Genomic DNA, 12668 nt, shown 5'->3' with positions numbered 1-12668 from the left:
CAGTTCAAATATTTTTCAGAATAAAGTGGTGAACAAAAGGACTGGGGTTGAACTCCTCCTGAGACGCCGACAGGACAGTCTCCAGTGCTGGAACAGTCGCGCACACCACGGTAACCGGGGAGGGCACACCAACAGCTGAACCTTTGACAGCCATGAAGTCTCTGTTCTCAGCTAATCGCAAAGCGAGACTTTCTTCTTTCATACTAAAAATAACCACTGACTGCCAGGAACAGGTACGTTAGGGAACAACTGATTCTTGTGCCAACGTATGTGCTGGATGTGGCACATATGTCTTTTGGGTGGGTGCACAGCATGTTCCCCTTGGAGAAATTAAACTTGGCAGTACTACGTGTTTTACTCGCTTGTAACGAATGCATTTCTTTTACTCATCGCAGTGCATTTGTTATTGTGACATTCTTTTGTTCCCCCTTTATTTATGTAGAGCATGCTTGTTTGTTTTGTAAGATACTCAGTTACAGCTATTGCACAGTGATTGTTACAAATTCAACTGTGTAATTCCAATTCTCCTTTCAAAATTATCCCACTTCCCTCTTTCTTTTATCAAATAATAACCTTCTCAAGACCGCTAAACTAAGCCCGGGAACATTAAGCTGTCTTTGATAGGACTATAACTGGATAATAACTTACTAGATTAGTAACAAAGTAGATGCCCATTTTTGCTGGTTTTGAGAAAAAAAAAAAACCAACTTTGCTAATTTTTTCTAGTGAATGAAATCAGTTTGTCTTACTGCTAGCAAATCTGAAAAGCTGTTAGTTTCAAAAGTAGCATATCTACAAATATGAAGGCAAAAAGAGACCTGCGTAACAATGCAATATAACACCCCATGGAAGACAAGCCACAGATCTCGTGCAACCGGCAGATTTTAGGAGTTTATATAAAGAATCAACTCCCAACTGGAAATTTACTGCAAGTTTCATTATTGGGCAGGTGGCTTTCAGGGGGTGGTTAAAACTAGAGCATCTCAGCTCCTGCAAATGCAGTGGAGGTTTGGTTATGTTTTCAAAGAGATCTTAATTCCTTTGACTTCTCAGGTCTGAATAGGAAGCCACTGAAAAAAAAATGCAGCATTTTAAAATCTCTGTCTATTATGGTAATTTTTGTCATGCTTGGGTTAGCAGTGGAGAATAGTGCCTGTGGCAGTGAGATTCTAGTCTTGACTTAAATATCTGAGGACCAAGGTAAAGATTAGGATTACAGCAAGTTTAATAAGAGCTTAAATAACTGGCAGAGAGGCACAGAACAGCTCAGGTTGGAGGGGATCCCAGGAGGACTGTGGTCCAGCCCCTTTGGACCTGCTGAGGGCTCCAGGTCACCCCCAGTCCAGGTCTGTGTCACCTCCACAGATGAGATTCCACAGCCTCTCCGAGCAGCCTCTTAATACAGCTATTAAGCAAAGCTTGACAAAAAAAGAGCCTTAAAACATAAAAAGATCACTGATGAGATTTGGAAAAGGAACATTTTCACAGCAGAAGTGAAGTGAGTCAGGTCAGCTGTATGCAAATAAAAACATTACACAGAGACATTGACTACAGACAGAAAGGGGTTTTTTGTTTTTATTTTGCTATGTACAGAGCTTGGGAAGAGAAAATAAGTGACCGTCATGATAACTTGAATTGATTTACTTTGAGAAGGAAGCAGACAAATTCTTTTTTTGACTAAGTTGGACCCAGATGCCTGCTCTTCTCAGTTTCACTGCGTTTACATGTGCAAAGATGTCACCCTGGCAATGCGGAGAAGAGGACATACATCCTGGACAGCTGTAGTGAGAGCAGATGTTTGGGAGCAAAAGGAGATGCAATGACCAATTATCTAAGCGTGGGACACAGAGAAGCATTTTGAACATGTGTCCCACATCGTAACCTCTTATTTTTTCATTAGAAAGGTCAACACAGAGAGAAAGCCTCATACTTGTTGGGTGAGTCACACCCATGTGAAATGTATCATAAAATCAGTATCCATAATGAATGTTTATGGTGTGCCAGATGCAAAGATGATAATCTTGTACCAGTCAGGACAAACTAGAGTTATTTTTGCCTTCCTCACATCCAAAAGCTTCAGTTCCCACCCCACTCCCCTCCGATTCAGGTTTAACTCCATACTTTCCAAATTTCTGGTGCTGGTTGTCTTGACTTCTTTTTCGACAGAAACAAAAAGTTTTGCTTTTTCAGTTGTTGGACTGGCGGTATGTGTCAGTATTTGGCCAGTTTCTCATCTGGTATAAACAGACATAAGCCTACAGATTTCAAAAGAATGAATTTACACCAGATAACTATCAGATCTACGCTCTGAAACACTGTTTTGTAAACTGTGATGGTAGGTGGTTTATGAGCAGATCAGCCCACCATGCTGAGGACAGTGACCTTGCAAACCACCACTGAAAATACGCTGTCTCTCCTCAGAAATCAGGACCCCTATGGATTGCGGTAAAACTTTCACAAGTATCTCACAAGTCATTGTCTGGAGGAAAAATGTGTTCCTGACTGCCAGTATTCAACTAATTTTGCCTCACAGTTGAACTGGATAATGGTATTACATGGAATTTATATAAACTAATATGTGTTTGAGTTATGATATTAAACCCCGTTGTGTGAAAAAGGTAACATACAGCAGCATCTGCATGATGTCTTGACAAAAAATGGAACCGAAGATAAAGCACTCTTTTGTACTTTGTGTATATCCCTTAAATATATCAAGTTTGGAAAGAGAATAGCAGAGCATGAATTAAATAAAGAACGCATGAAAGAAATCATGGTACTTACTATTTATTTTGAGATGACAAGTAATTTAAGTAATAGATATACAGTGTCTATAATATTTTACAAGTACTAGAGAAGTGAAAATCTGTGCAACAAGCAGATACCCTGCTGCAGCTACCGCAAAGGTGTAGGAGGTCGGAGCAACCTCTGGCTTGCACACCTGAGCTGTTTGCCCTGTGCTCCTTTTGTAGTCAACAGAAGGAAAAGGAAAAAGTTAGCACACAGTTCCTCTTGTCCTAGAAATGCTGTTTTCCTCCACCGGCTCTAATAAAACCAAGAAAACTCTTAGAAAACTAAGGTGACTAAGAAAATTGAATTATCAGCTCAATCCTCTCCTTGCTATAATATCCGAGCAAAGGACAGGGAACAGACATTTTTGTGAGCTCAGTAACACAGGGAACAATTGTCTTCTCAGAGAGTGTTCTGGGCTTAGGATGAGAAAATTATATTACTGGGTGTATACAAAATAGCTGAAAAATGTATTCAGTTCCTGACTGACAGGTGAAGGCAGCAGAAATGCCTCCTCAGCAATGTGCAGACACCCTTGTAAAAGCCGCCTCAGACACGAAAGGATTCCGGGCTCCTGATTTACAGGCTCACTCCAGAAGTGGGTCAAGGCTGGGACATCTGCCTGGGTCATTTAACTGGGTGACAGGGACAACCCTCAGATGTGCCAATACCTTGAGCTGAGGATTGCACTCAAGTGGTTAAGCTCTCCGTCTCACTGCTTTATTTTTCTAACAAAAGGAAGCCTGATTTTAAGAAAGCCTACTCTTTAAAAGCATCTAAGTTAATAACCGTGAGAGATTTCACCCATGCAAACTCCGCTCTTGTTGTCTGAGCAACAAAACGTATCTGTGGCACGCATTTCTGGTTTAGCTAAACATGAACCAAAGCACAGAACACAGCTCTTTACCAAAAACTGTAAGGGAAAGTTCAACTAACTGCCTGACCATCAAAAAATCAAAACGATCCTCAGCGCCCAGCAGTTAATTTTCCGGACAACTGGGCATCACTCTTCCTCCTGTATCACCAGGCCACTTATGAGAGGCAATAAATTGTTGTTTTCCTACATAGTATAATCCCGTATTTGTTATGCTTACAGTGTAGGGTTATCTAAAAATACCAAAAATATCAAGAAACTCTTGTACCTTAGTAGAGCGAGAAGTGGCCCTGTACTGACCTACAGCAACCCCAAGCCCTTACAAACGGGGTGAGAAGACGACTGCTGGCTCAGGCAGCAGAGATGTCTAGGTCTCACAGAGAGCCCATTTACCAAAATGACAGAGCAGGTGACAAAACTATGTGCTTTTGTTTATGCTGGCAGAATACTTTTACTTACAAGGACCTTCCTAAAAAGAAAGCCATTTTTGGATGGATAACCGAGGAGAAAACAATTGCATGGGCACAAGAGGAAAGAGCTACCAACACAGCGGAAGCAAAAGCACGTCATCATGGAAGAGCAGCTGCTGGAGAGCACAGCAAAGCGGGGACTAAAGGCCATCTTGGAATAGAAAGAAAATAGATTAAAGAAACTAATAGCAAAAGATGTTCTACCAACCGCCTCCCAAAGGATATGAATCTTTGGGAGCGCTGATATGGATGTGTTAAAAAGATCTCACCCATTTACATCAGAAGATGGAGATGTGGCAGACTACTAAAAATGGGTCCTACCGCCAGCTGCACTGTGCCCACAGTGCTCAGACCAGCACCTCTGGTTTTGGTGCTTTTGATGAAGCCTAAAGTTTCCTTTCGAGCCTGACACCAAGCAGGAAGGTTCACACATGGACACAATTCTGCCCCAGTGTCTATACAGCGAGGCTTTCTCAGGAGCAGTTTACAGATGGCAGAGGGAAGAGATTCCACATGGATACTTCAAGCAGCATTAAGTAAACAGGCAATAATTTGATGTATGCAGTTCTTGGGTATTAGATCCCACATGATCTGCTCAGTCCCTTTCTTTCCTACTGCCACAATGACGGACAAAAAGAACCAAACCAAGACTAGGAAACTCAAGAACTAGAACACATGCTTTTATGCGTCTTTTTCAATTTCTGTCATGGACAGATAGAGGAAGGATTGCTAATGCTAGTTCATAATTAAAGCAGCATCAGGAGGCACATCAAAACAGTAATTTATCATATAGCAGCACAGCCTCTCAAGGTTATGTCAACCTAAGGAACAACTACATGGATGACTTCATTAAAATAAGGTCTTTTTCCGTCCTCATCAGAGATAAAATTGCTATGGGATATGTCTGCAGGGTGACAGGAATTGCCCATCGTTTCACTAAACAGTGCCAGAAGTGTTCCTGGACAGGCGAGTTTCCTGGCACTGCCAGGTGTGATTTTGACAGCAGCTCCCCAAATCCTCAGCCAGGATTGCAGTAAACAGGACAGAGACTCATGGGAAGAAGAAATCTCTGCTTAAGGACCATTATGTTAAAAAACACATATACAAGGGCATCAGATCAAGGTATCATCAGGTATAATGGCAAATACATACTTGATTCATCTTTTCAGGACAAGATAAGTAGAGAGAGGAATATTATGTATTACTACCTTTACTCTTCCAATGCCGTTAATTTTCTTCAATTTTATTCATTTAGTACACTGTTGGGGAACACTATAGCTCTTCTTTCCCTGCCAGTAAACTGTTGCTGTATCAGTGATCAGAATCACAAAGAAACACATTTCTATGGTGATGGGACACCATATTTCAAGTCTCAAACCACAAACATGATTTTGCTTAGTGTGCAAAATGATCGTTTGCACACATTGTATGAGTAAATATAAAAAACTGCTGAGCCTCAAAAAAATTATAAGTAGTCACTTGAAAACTTCAAGGGGGCAGCAAAAAATCCTAAGAGTGAATTCTTATGTTACCAAATATTGTCTTGTGTAAAATATTCAGGGTTGGTTGGAATCTAGCCCCTTTAAGAAGAGAGAAGTGAATCACCAGGAACTTATAAATACGGCTAAATGACCGCAGCTGCTAGTGCTGACATAGTTACACTGGCATAAAAGACGTCTCTGCTGAATAGTTTGTTTTGATAAATTTGTAGAAATAAGCTCTATCAGTATAATCACTCGTACTCATGTTATTTCAATCCACTTCAGAGTTGCATCAATTTACTGGTATTGGTTACTAAACTAAACATCAGTACAAAACTCCTCTGTAGGTCAACCACACATAGTCCAGTGACTTCTGTAAGTCCAGCAAATGAGGGAATCTGGCCCAGAATTTTCCAAAAGCATCAACTAAAACACTGCACCTCAATGTCACCTTTTAGCAGGATGTCTCCAATGCCTTGTACGTATTTCAAAGAGAGAAACTCCCACCATCTGTGGGGCAGGTTGGCAGTTCAAACCACTTTGCATGTCAAGAAAAGGAAATGTTTCCAGGAAAATAGTTTAAATGGTCACACAAAATACATGAAAAAGTCCTAGACATTTTCTGTCTCTGGGTCCTGTGATGTGATCAAGCATGTGATCCTTCAGCTTTGTTTTGACATACAAGTGAAAGATGAAGTTCAGACAACTACAAAACAATGTAGCAAATCTCAGCTAATTTGAGAAAGGTATAGTCACAATAATAAAAAGGGAGAAAGGTTGAGTGGTCTCTTAGCATCCCATATTTGGAGGCATTCATGCCAGAAAGTAAAATAATTTATGTTAAACACATATTTGCAAAAAAATTGTTCAACTTCACATGCTGTGTCACCAGTATCGAAACTGATTTCTTGCCAGCGCACTCTTCCATTTAACTGTACATAACCAATACACGCAGTGTAATCTCCATAGTAGCAAGAAAGACTTTCTAAATTGTAAAAAAATATGATGCTTTGGCACTGAGTGGAAGACAAAACAGAGGTATATATGGAGTCCATAGGACCCAAGTAGTAAAAAAAAAAATATTCAAACTGCCACTGAGATCCAGCTTCAGGCAAAATTAGGACTAGCGCACTGCTGCACATGCAAAAACCAGGAATCTTCTTCCACAGATAGGCACAAAGAGATGGTGTGCTGGTGGTCTCAGGGGAGCAGCACGGCCGTGGACCAGCAGCCGAGTGGCTGGCTGGGTGCTGGTGGCCGCCTGCGCTGGCTGCGCAGGGTGTGCAAAGCTGCCACATGCTGCATGGCCCAGCCAGGGTCTCAAGCTGCTTCTCCACAGGAGGATCTCCATCTGTACCCCCGTCGCATGTGCCTCCACACTGAGGAATTCCAAAAGGCCTGCCAAGATCCATAAAAAGTAATATTCCCATTCCCTTGTCAGCGCTGGCAAACACAAGGTCTGAGTTCCTTTGGCTGTGGGGTCTATGGAGCAGGAACAGGTAACACAAGTACTACCATTAATATTTGTCCTCAGAATGTGGAATCATGAAGTAGAACTTGTAAGAAAAAATGTTCATCTTCACAGTATGTATTCATCCCTTCTCATTTAAGACAGGTGCCTGATGTAAGGGCTCTGACGGGTTGGAAAGCACACAGTACTTTTTCTTCAGCAAAAATGAAAGAAATTATAGAAGGAAAATCAAAGCTGCACACTTAGCCATCTCAAATTAGATCGCAGTACTTGGAGAGGGCATTTGCTCCATCACTTTGTCCAGCTAGGCAGCAGAAGGTTCTCCACCACTTTGTGTAGGTGTATCACACTCCCTCTTCAGAAACAGATCTTGGCCAAACACTCTCCAGGCAACCATTTTACTGTTGGCAGCAGCTGCCCTGAGAAGAGGTCTCCAGGGCTGTGGTGAGGCTGGAGTGCTATGTGCCTTGGTGGGACACAGCATACATGGACACATCCCATGGAAATGAAAAGCATTGCTCCCCAGCCCGAAGAGACGCTTTGCAGGAGGAGAGGGCCCAAGACTCCTCTCCACAACACTGCGCCATGGCCAGCAAAGCCCCAACCACCGCTCAGCAGTAGGAGTGGACACGAGCTCAGCCTCTACTACCACGCATCCTAAATTCATGTCACCAGGTGGACAGATTTAGTAAAGGACACTGTAACCTGGCAAATCATTCTAATCCTGCCAGCCTAATTGGCAGTCAGTAGTATTGTGCACCTCTACAGACAAGGCAGTGCACAGATCTAAATGTCACTGAGACGCAAAATTGGTAAGGCGAGAAGGTACCAGCTCTACTTTAGGCAGAAAAACACTAGAGCACTTGCTAAAGCAAGGAGAAAAAAAGAGTTCTTGTTTTACACAGTGGGAAGAATGTGGTTATTACAGCTCACTTGTTACAGCCAAGTATAAGGCAGAAACAAGTACTTGGCTGTATGCAGAAGTGAGCATTTTGCACTTGATTGTGTCAGATGCTGAAAAGCAATTCAAGATATCAAACAGATTTTACAACCAGTTTTGAAGATGAGATTATGATCTTCTGCCATCAGTCATAATATACTCAGTGCAAGGCACTTCTTTGGGAAGCTGCTCTTACATTTCTCTTGCACAAAGCACGTGTGAGAGCAGCCAGCAAAGCCCCTCAGCTCTAGCAAATCCTTCCCTTGCTCCCCCTAGACACACATACAGCAGATCCCTCTTGGCTCCCCTGGATAGCTATTCTGCAAACCTCCACCCAGCCCTCTGTGATACCCACCCAGCAAAACCTCCAGACATCCATCCAGCAAAGCCTCCCCTTAGGTCTCCCCAGCACACCCATGCAGCACACACCGCCCCAGCTCACCAGGAAATCCACACAGCAAAGCCCCTCGGCTCCACTGACGACCACCACCCAGCAAACCCTTCCCTCTCTGCCCAGGTCACCCACGCAGCAGCGCTCCTCACCTACCCCGGGCACCAAGGCAGCAGCCTCCCTGTGCTCCCGGGACATCCGTGCAGGAACCCCCGCCAGCTCCCCGCGGTTATCCACCCGTCAAAGCCCCTTGAGCTCCGTCGGGCACCGCCGCACCCCCGGCTCCTCAGGGCACCCGTGCAGCAAGCCCTTCCCGCCGCCACCCCAGCTCCCCCGGCAGCTCCCCCGACCCCGGTCCCGATGCTCTGGCGGCGGCGACGCACGACCCGGAGAGAGGGGGTCGCGGGGTGCCCCGTGGGGCCGCGCTGACCCGCGGGGGGCTCCGCGACCGGGGCGGGGGCCGGGGGGCGCGTTCCCGCGGGGTCTCCCGGGGGCGGCCTCACCTTCTTGCTGTCGGCGGCAGCGAAGCCCCTGCTCTCGCCGCTCACCGAGGACGAGCGGCCCGGCCCGAGGTGCTCCTGTTGCGGGGACATCGCGTCCATGCAGCCCCGCGCCACCGCCCTCCCGCCGCGGGGACACCCGCGCCGCCGCCGCCCGCACCATGGACAGGGCGCTCCGCGCCGCGCCACGCCCCCCGCGGCCACGCCCCCCGCGGGACACGCCCCACAGGGACACGCCCCTCATCAGACCACGCCCCCAGCAGGTTCGCGCCCCGCTCTGTGGGGACGGGGCGGGGGAGAAGCGCATGCGCCGCCGCCGGAGTCGGGGGGCGGCGGGAGGACAGTGCGCTCGTGCGGGGAGGGGGCGCGCGCCCTGCGCCTGCGCGCGCTGCAGACGGGGGTGCTGGAGCCGGGGGCGGGGTCGCTGTTGCAGGTCCCAGGACTGGGGCGGGTGTTCCAGGGCCCAGGGTTGGGGTCGCTGTTGCAGGTCCCAGGACTGGGGCGGGTGTTCCAGGGTCCAGGGTTGGGGTCGCTGTTGCAGGTCCCAGGACTGGGGCGGGTGTTCCAGGGCCCAGGGTTGGGGTCGCTGTTGCAGGTCCCAGGACTGGGGCGGGTGTTCCAGGGCCCAGGGTTGGGGTCGCTGTTGCAGGTCCCAGGACTGGGGCGGGTGTTCCAGGGCCCAGGGTTGGGGTCGCTGTTGCAGGTCCCAGGACTGGGGCGGGGTCCGGAGTCCAGGGTTGGGGTCGCTGTTGCAGGTCCCAGGACTGGGGTCACTGTTGCGGGGTCCCTGGACTGACGTGGGTGGTGCAGAGTCCCAGAGCTGGGGTGGGTGTTTCAGGGTCCTGGGGTGGGCTTGGGGTGGTTGTCGTGCTGCCCCAGAATTATCCTCCGCACCCAGGTCCCTGCAGAAGGCAGGTCAGTGCAAGATGTGTTCCCCTCCAGGGCCCTCGCGAGGAATGGTCCCCGTTTGAGGACCAGCAGCGGGTGCGTGCAGGTGTGTGTGGGTTCAGGTGCAGGGACAGGTGCGGGGGTCCCTGGTGCAAGGAACAGGTGTCCATGGCAGCGCGAGTTCCAAGTCCACCAGGGCAGCGCAGGGGATGCTGAGGGGATGCTGTTGTGCTCCGAAAAGCTGTGAAGAGTAAGGAGGAGGACCCACTAGTTAAGCTAATGGATGGCATTGGCTCAAGAACAAATGGGTGTAAAATGGCTGTAAATAAATCTCATCTGGAGAAGGGAAGGAAGCGTACTTACTGATTGTACCGATTGTAAGGAGAGGAGGTTGTGGAGGAGCCCGCCAGCCAGGAGCGAAAGGCACGGCTCCGTGAATGGTAGTGGTTTGGTACAGCTGTCGTGTTTGTATGTTATTGTATACCTTCATTAAATATCGTGTCTTCAACAGCAAGGGGCTACTCCTGATCACCCAGGAAGTTCTTTCTAATCCTGTCTTTTCTACACTTTGCGAGAGATATTTTTATCTCCAGCCTTCCCAGCTGTCAGAGGCTCCATGTGCTTTTTCTTCGGTGTTGATCACAAAAAAAGCAGAAAAAGAGAGATCGTGCCATCTCATGTGCAGCTTTTTCTATCTGCCACTTTTCTCCTGTCAGAAGAAGAGTTTTTACATCCCCGTGATGAACTGGATTTAGAATTGATCTAGCTTTTATAAGGTGACTTTTCATCTGGAGAACCCAGGCTGGTTCTCCTTCTGGATGCGGATATGTATGGTGTTGCTTCTGTAACTTGGTGGCAGCTGCCCTTGCCATATATGACTGAAATAGCAGTAAATGACGGATTTGGTTCCATGTTATGTGGCCACCTGGAAAGGTTTTTATGGCCCAGTGTGTCCATGCAATAGTACTTCAGTGATCTCCTTGTCGAGATTGATGTGGGCACCTGCCTTCTCCTTGAACCCTCATTTCTGCAAGTCAGTGGAATCAGGTAAGTGTAAGTAAAGGAAAGATGAAATATTAAAGCCTGGGATGCAGTCCGAGTGCTTCTGCCTCCTCATGCAGAAGCACTGGATTTTCCTGGAACCAACTGTTAATTTTTCCTCTTCTGCTGTTAACTTTTCACCTGTGACCATTAGGCCACCAGGAGATGGCTCTTGGATGGCACCACGCCTGTATGTCTGGTGTCAGAAAGCCCACCAGGCTGCCCCTAATATCCTTGGGAAAGAGAAATGGATGGTTAGGGCAGAAGTTCATGTGCATTATGTATGTTAACGTGTCATGAGTTGCACCATTTCCTCTTCACTGAATTTGTATGGTCTTTCAGCTGAAGTGTAAAAACCTTGAAATGATGCATTCTTGGTGTCTGCACTAATTTACAGACAGATGGCCATACATCACTAAGGCAAACGCAGCATATAAAAAAACCTCCTGAATTTTTAGAGCATGGGTCTCTGAAAATCATGATGTCAGCTAATTTTTGCACCTCTGGGCCTTGGCGCAAGCTACGTGCCAGGCCGGGTGGCAAGTGGCCACCCCACGCACCGTGCAGACCGTGTCCCGGTGCTCTTGCGGGTTCTCCCATCCCTCTGCTCCTGTCCCCTCGGTCATGTCCCTGTTTCCCCTCCTTCCATCATGATGCTGGTCCTGTGGGGGTTAGTGGCAAGTGGAGAAAAGACCATCATGGGTTTCCCCTGGCACAGCGCCCACGTCTATAAAATCGGGAGGCAAGTCTCTGATTACTACCGCACGGCACCCAGCCCAGTGGGATGCCATCCCCAGGCAGGTCTCCGAGCTTCTGTGGCAGGGCTAAGATAAGATTTATCGGGATAGAAAGGAAAAGGTACAAAATGTCTATTTGAGGCCCGGAATATATTTAGCAATTTGGCAACCTCCTTCCCAGAAACATTTGCAAGTGATGATATTCTTAGTGACATTTTGGAAATGGGGCTGTAAGTATATGTTTATTTTGCAAAGGAAACATTACATAAGCTTTCCAAAATGCTCACACATGCTTAGAGGTGTTCTTTTATCTAGTACCATGGGCACATTTCCTACACTCTTTCACCTACTCACTGGGATAAATAGATTAAAATATTGCCATTTGGTAGGCAAGACTGGAGAAGAAGCTTTCTTCTCTGTGTAGCACAAATATGTTTATGTGCATATGTGAACATACAGCCATCAAGTTTTTGTTAGCTGCAGTACTTCCCTGGTGCTAACTTTCCCATACCTTTCTTTAGGGTAGAAAAGCAGAGGGGAAGGTTAGTGCTGGAGATGTGAGCTGGCAGGAGGGACTGGGCGGCAGCGGGACTTTACAAGTCTTCTCCTTGCTGCAGCATGAACAGTGTAGTGGCCAGACAGCAGAGACAGAGAGGGAGCACGGGGGTATAGCAGCGATGTACAGGCAGCCTGGAGCACCCTGCCTGTGAAAAAGACCTCTGGGATGGTGCTGGCAGTGAGCAGGTCCTGTGCCTTACAGTGATTAATCTCAAAGAGTAAAAATAAACAAACCCGCTATGAACTGCCAAAACCAGGAAACAGGAAAAATAGGTTTTCCCGAAGGACTGTTCAGAGCTTAACCCCCCGTTTCTTTCTGGCAGATCAGGACTTTGTTTATTGATCTTAGTTTGGATTTTGAGAGACACTTGAAAATTGGTGTCGTGATGGAGGCTGGGGACAGGATGCCATTGCAGCCTGTGCAGCATCCCTAGTGCTGCCTCTGCCCGACCATTACCCGTCTGTGCGGAGATTCCCGATGGAAAAAACCATTGGATGCAGAAACTCCTGCACGGGTTGGTGTGAAACCA

At 47.0% G+C, this 12668-nt stretch overlaps 1 protein-coding gene across 1 annotated transcript in view; it reads right to left on the bottom strand.

Moving 5' to 3' along the window:
* The window catches only part of ARHGAP20 (Rho GTPase activating protein 20), a 62587-nt gene extending 53571 nt beyond the window's left edge, over positions 1 to 9016 (bottom strand). Inside the window, exons 1-2 of the mRNA XM_065647327.1 lie at positions 8918 to 9016; positions 7947 to 7949 (exon numbers count right to left, since the gene is read on the bottom strand). Of these exons, the coding sequence (XP_065503399.1) occupies positions 7947 to 7949; positions 8918 to 9016 (102 nt within the window). The remainder of the gene's footprint in view (positions 1 to 7946; positions 7950 to 8917) is intronic.
* Positions 9017 to 12668: the final 3652 nt, after the last annotated feature.

Source organism: Caloenas nicobarica, chromosome 1 (assembly GCF_036013445.1).
Source record: "Caloenas nicobarica isolate bCalNic1 chromosome 1, bCalNic1.hap1, whole genome shotgun sequence".
In the NCBI taxonomy this organism is placed as follows: Eukaryota; Metazoa; Chordata; class Aves; order Columbiformes; family Columbidae; genus Caloenas; species Caloenas nicobarica.
This window is presented reverse-complemented; position numbering and strand designations above follow the sequence as displayed.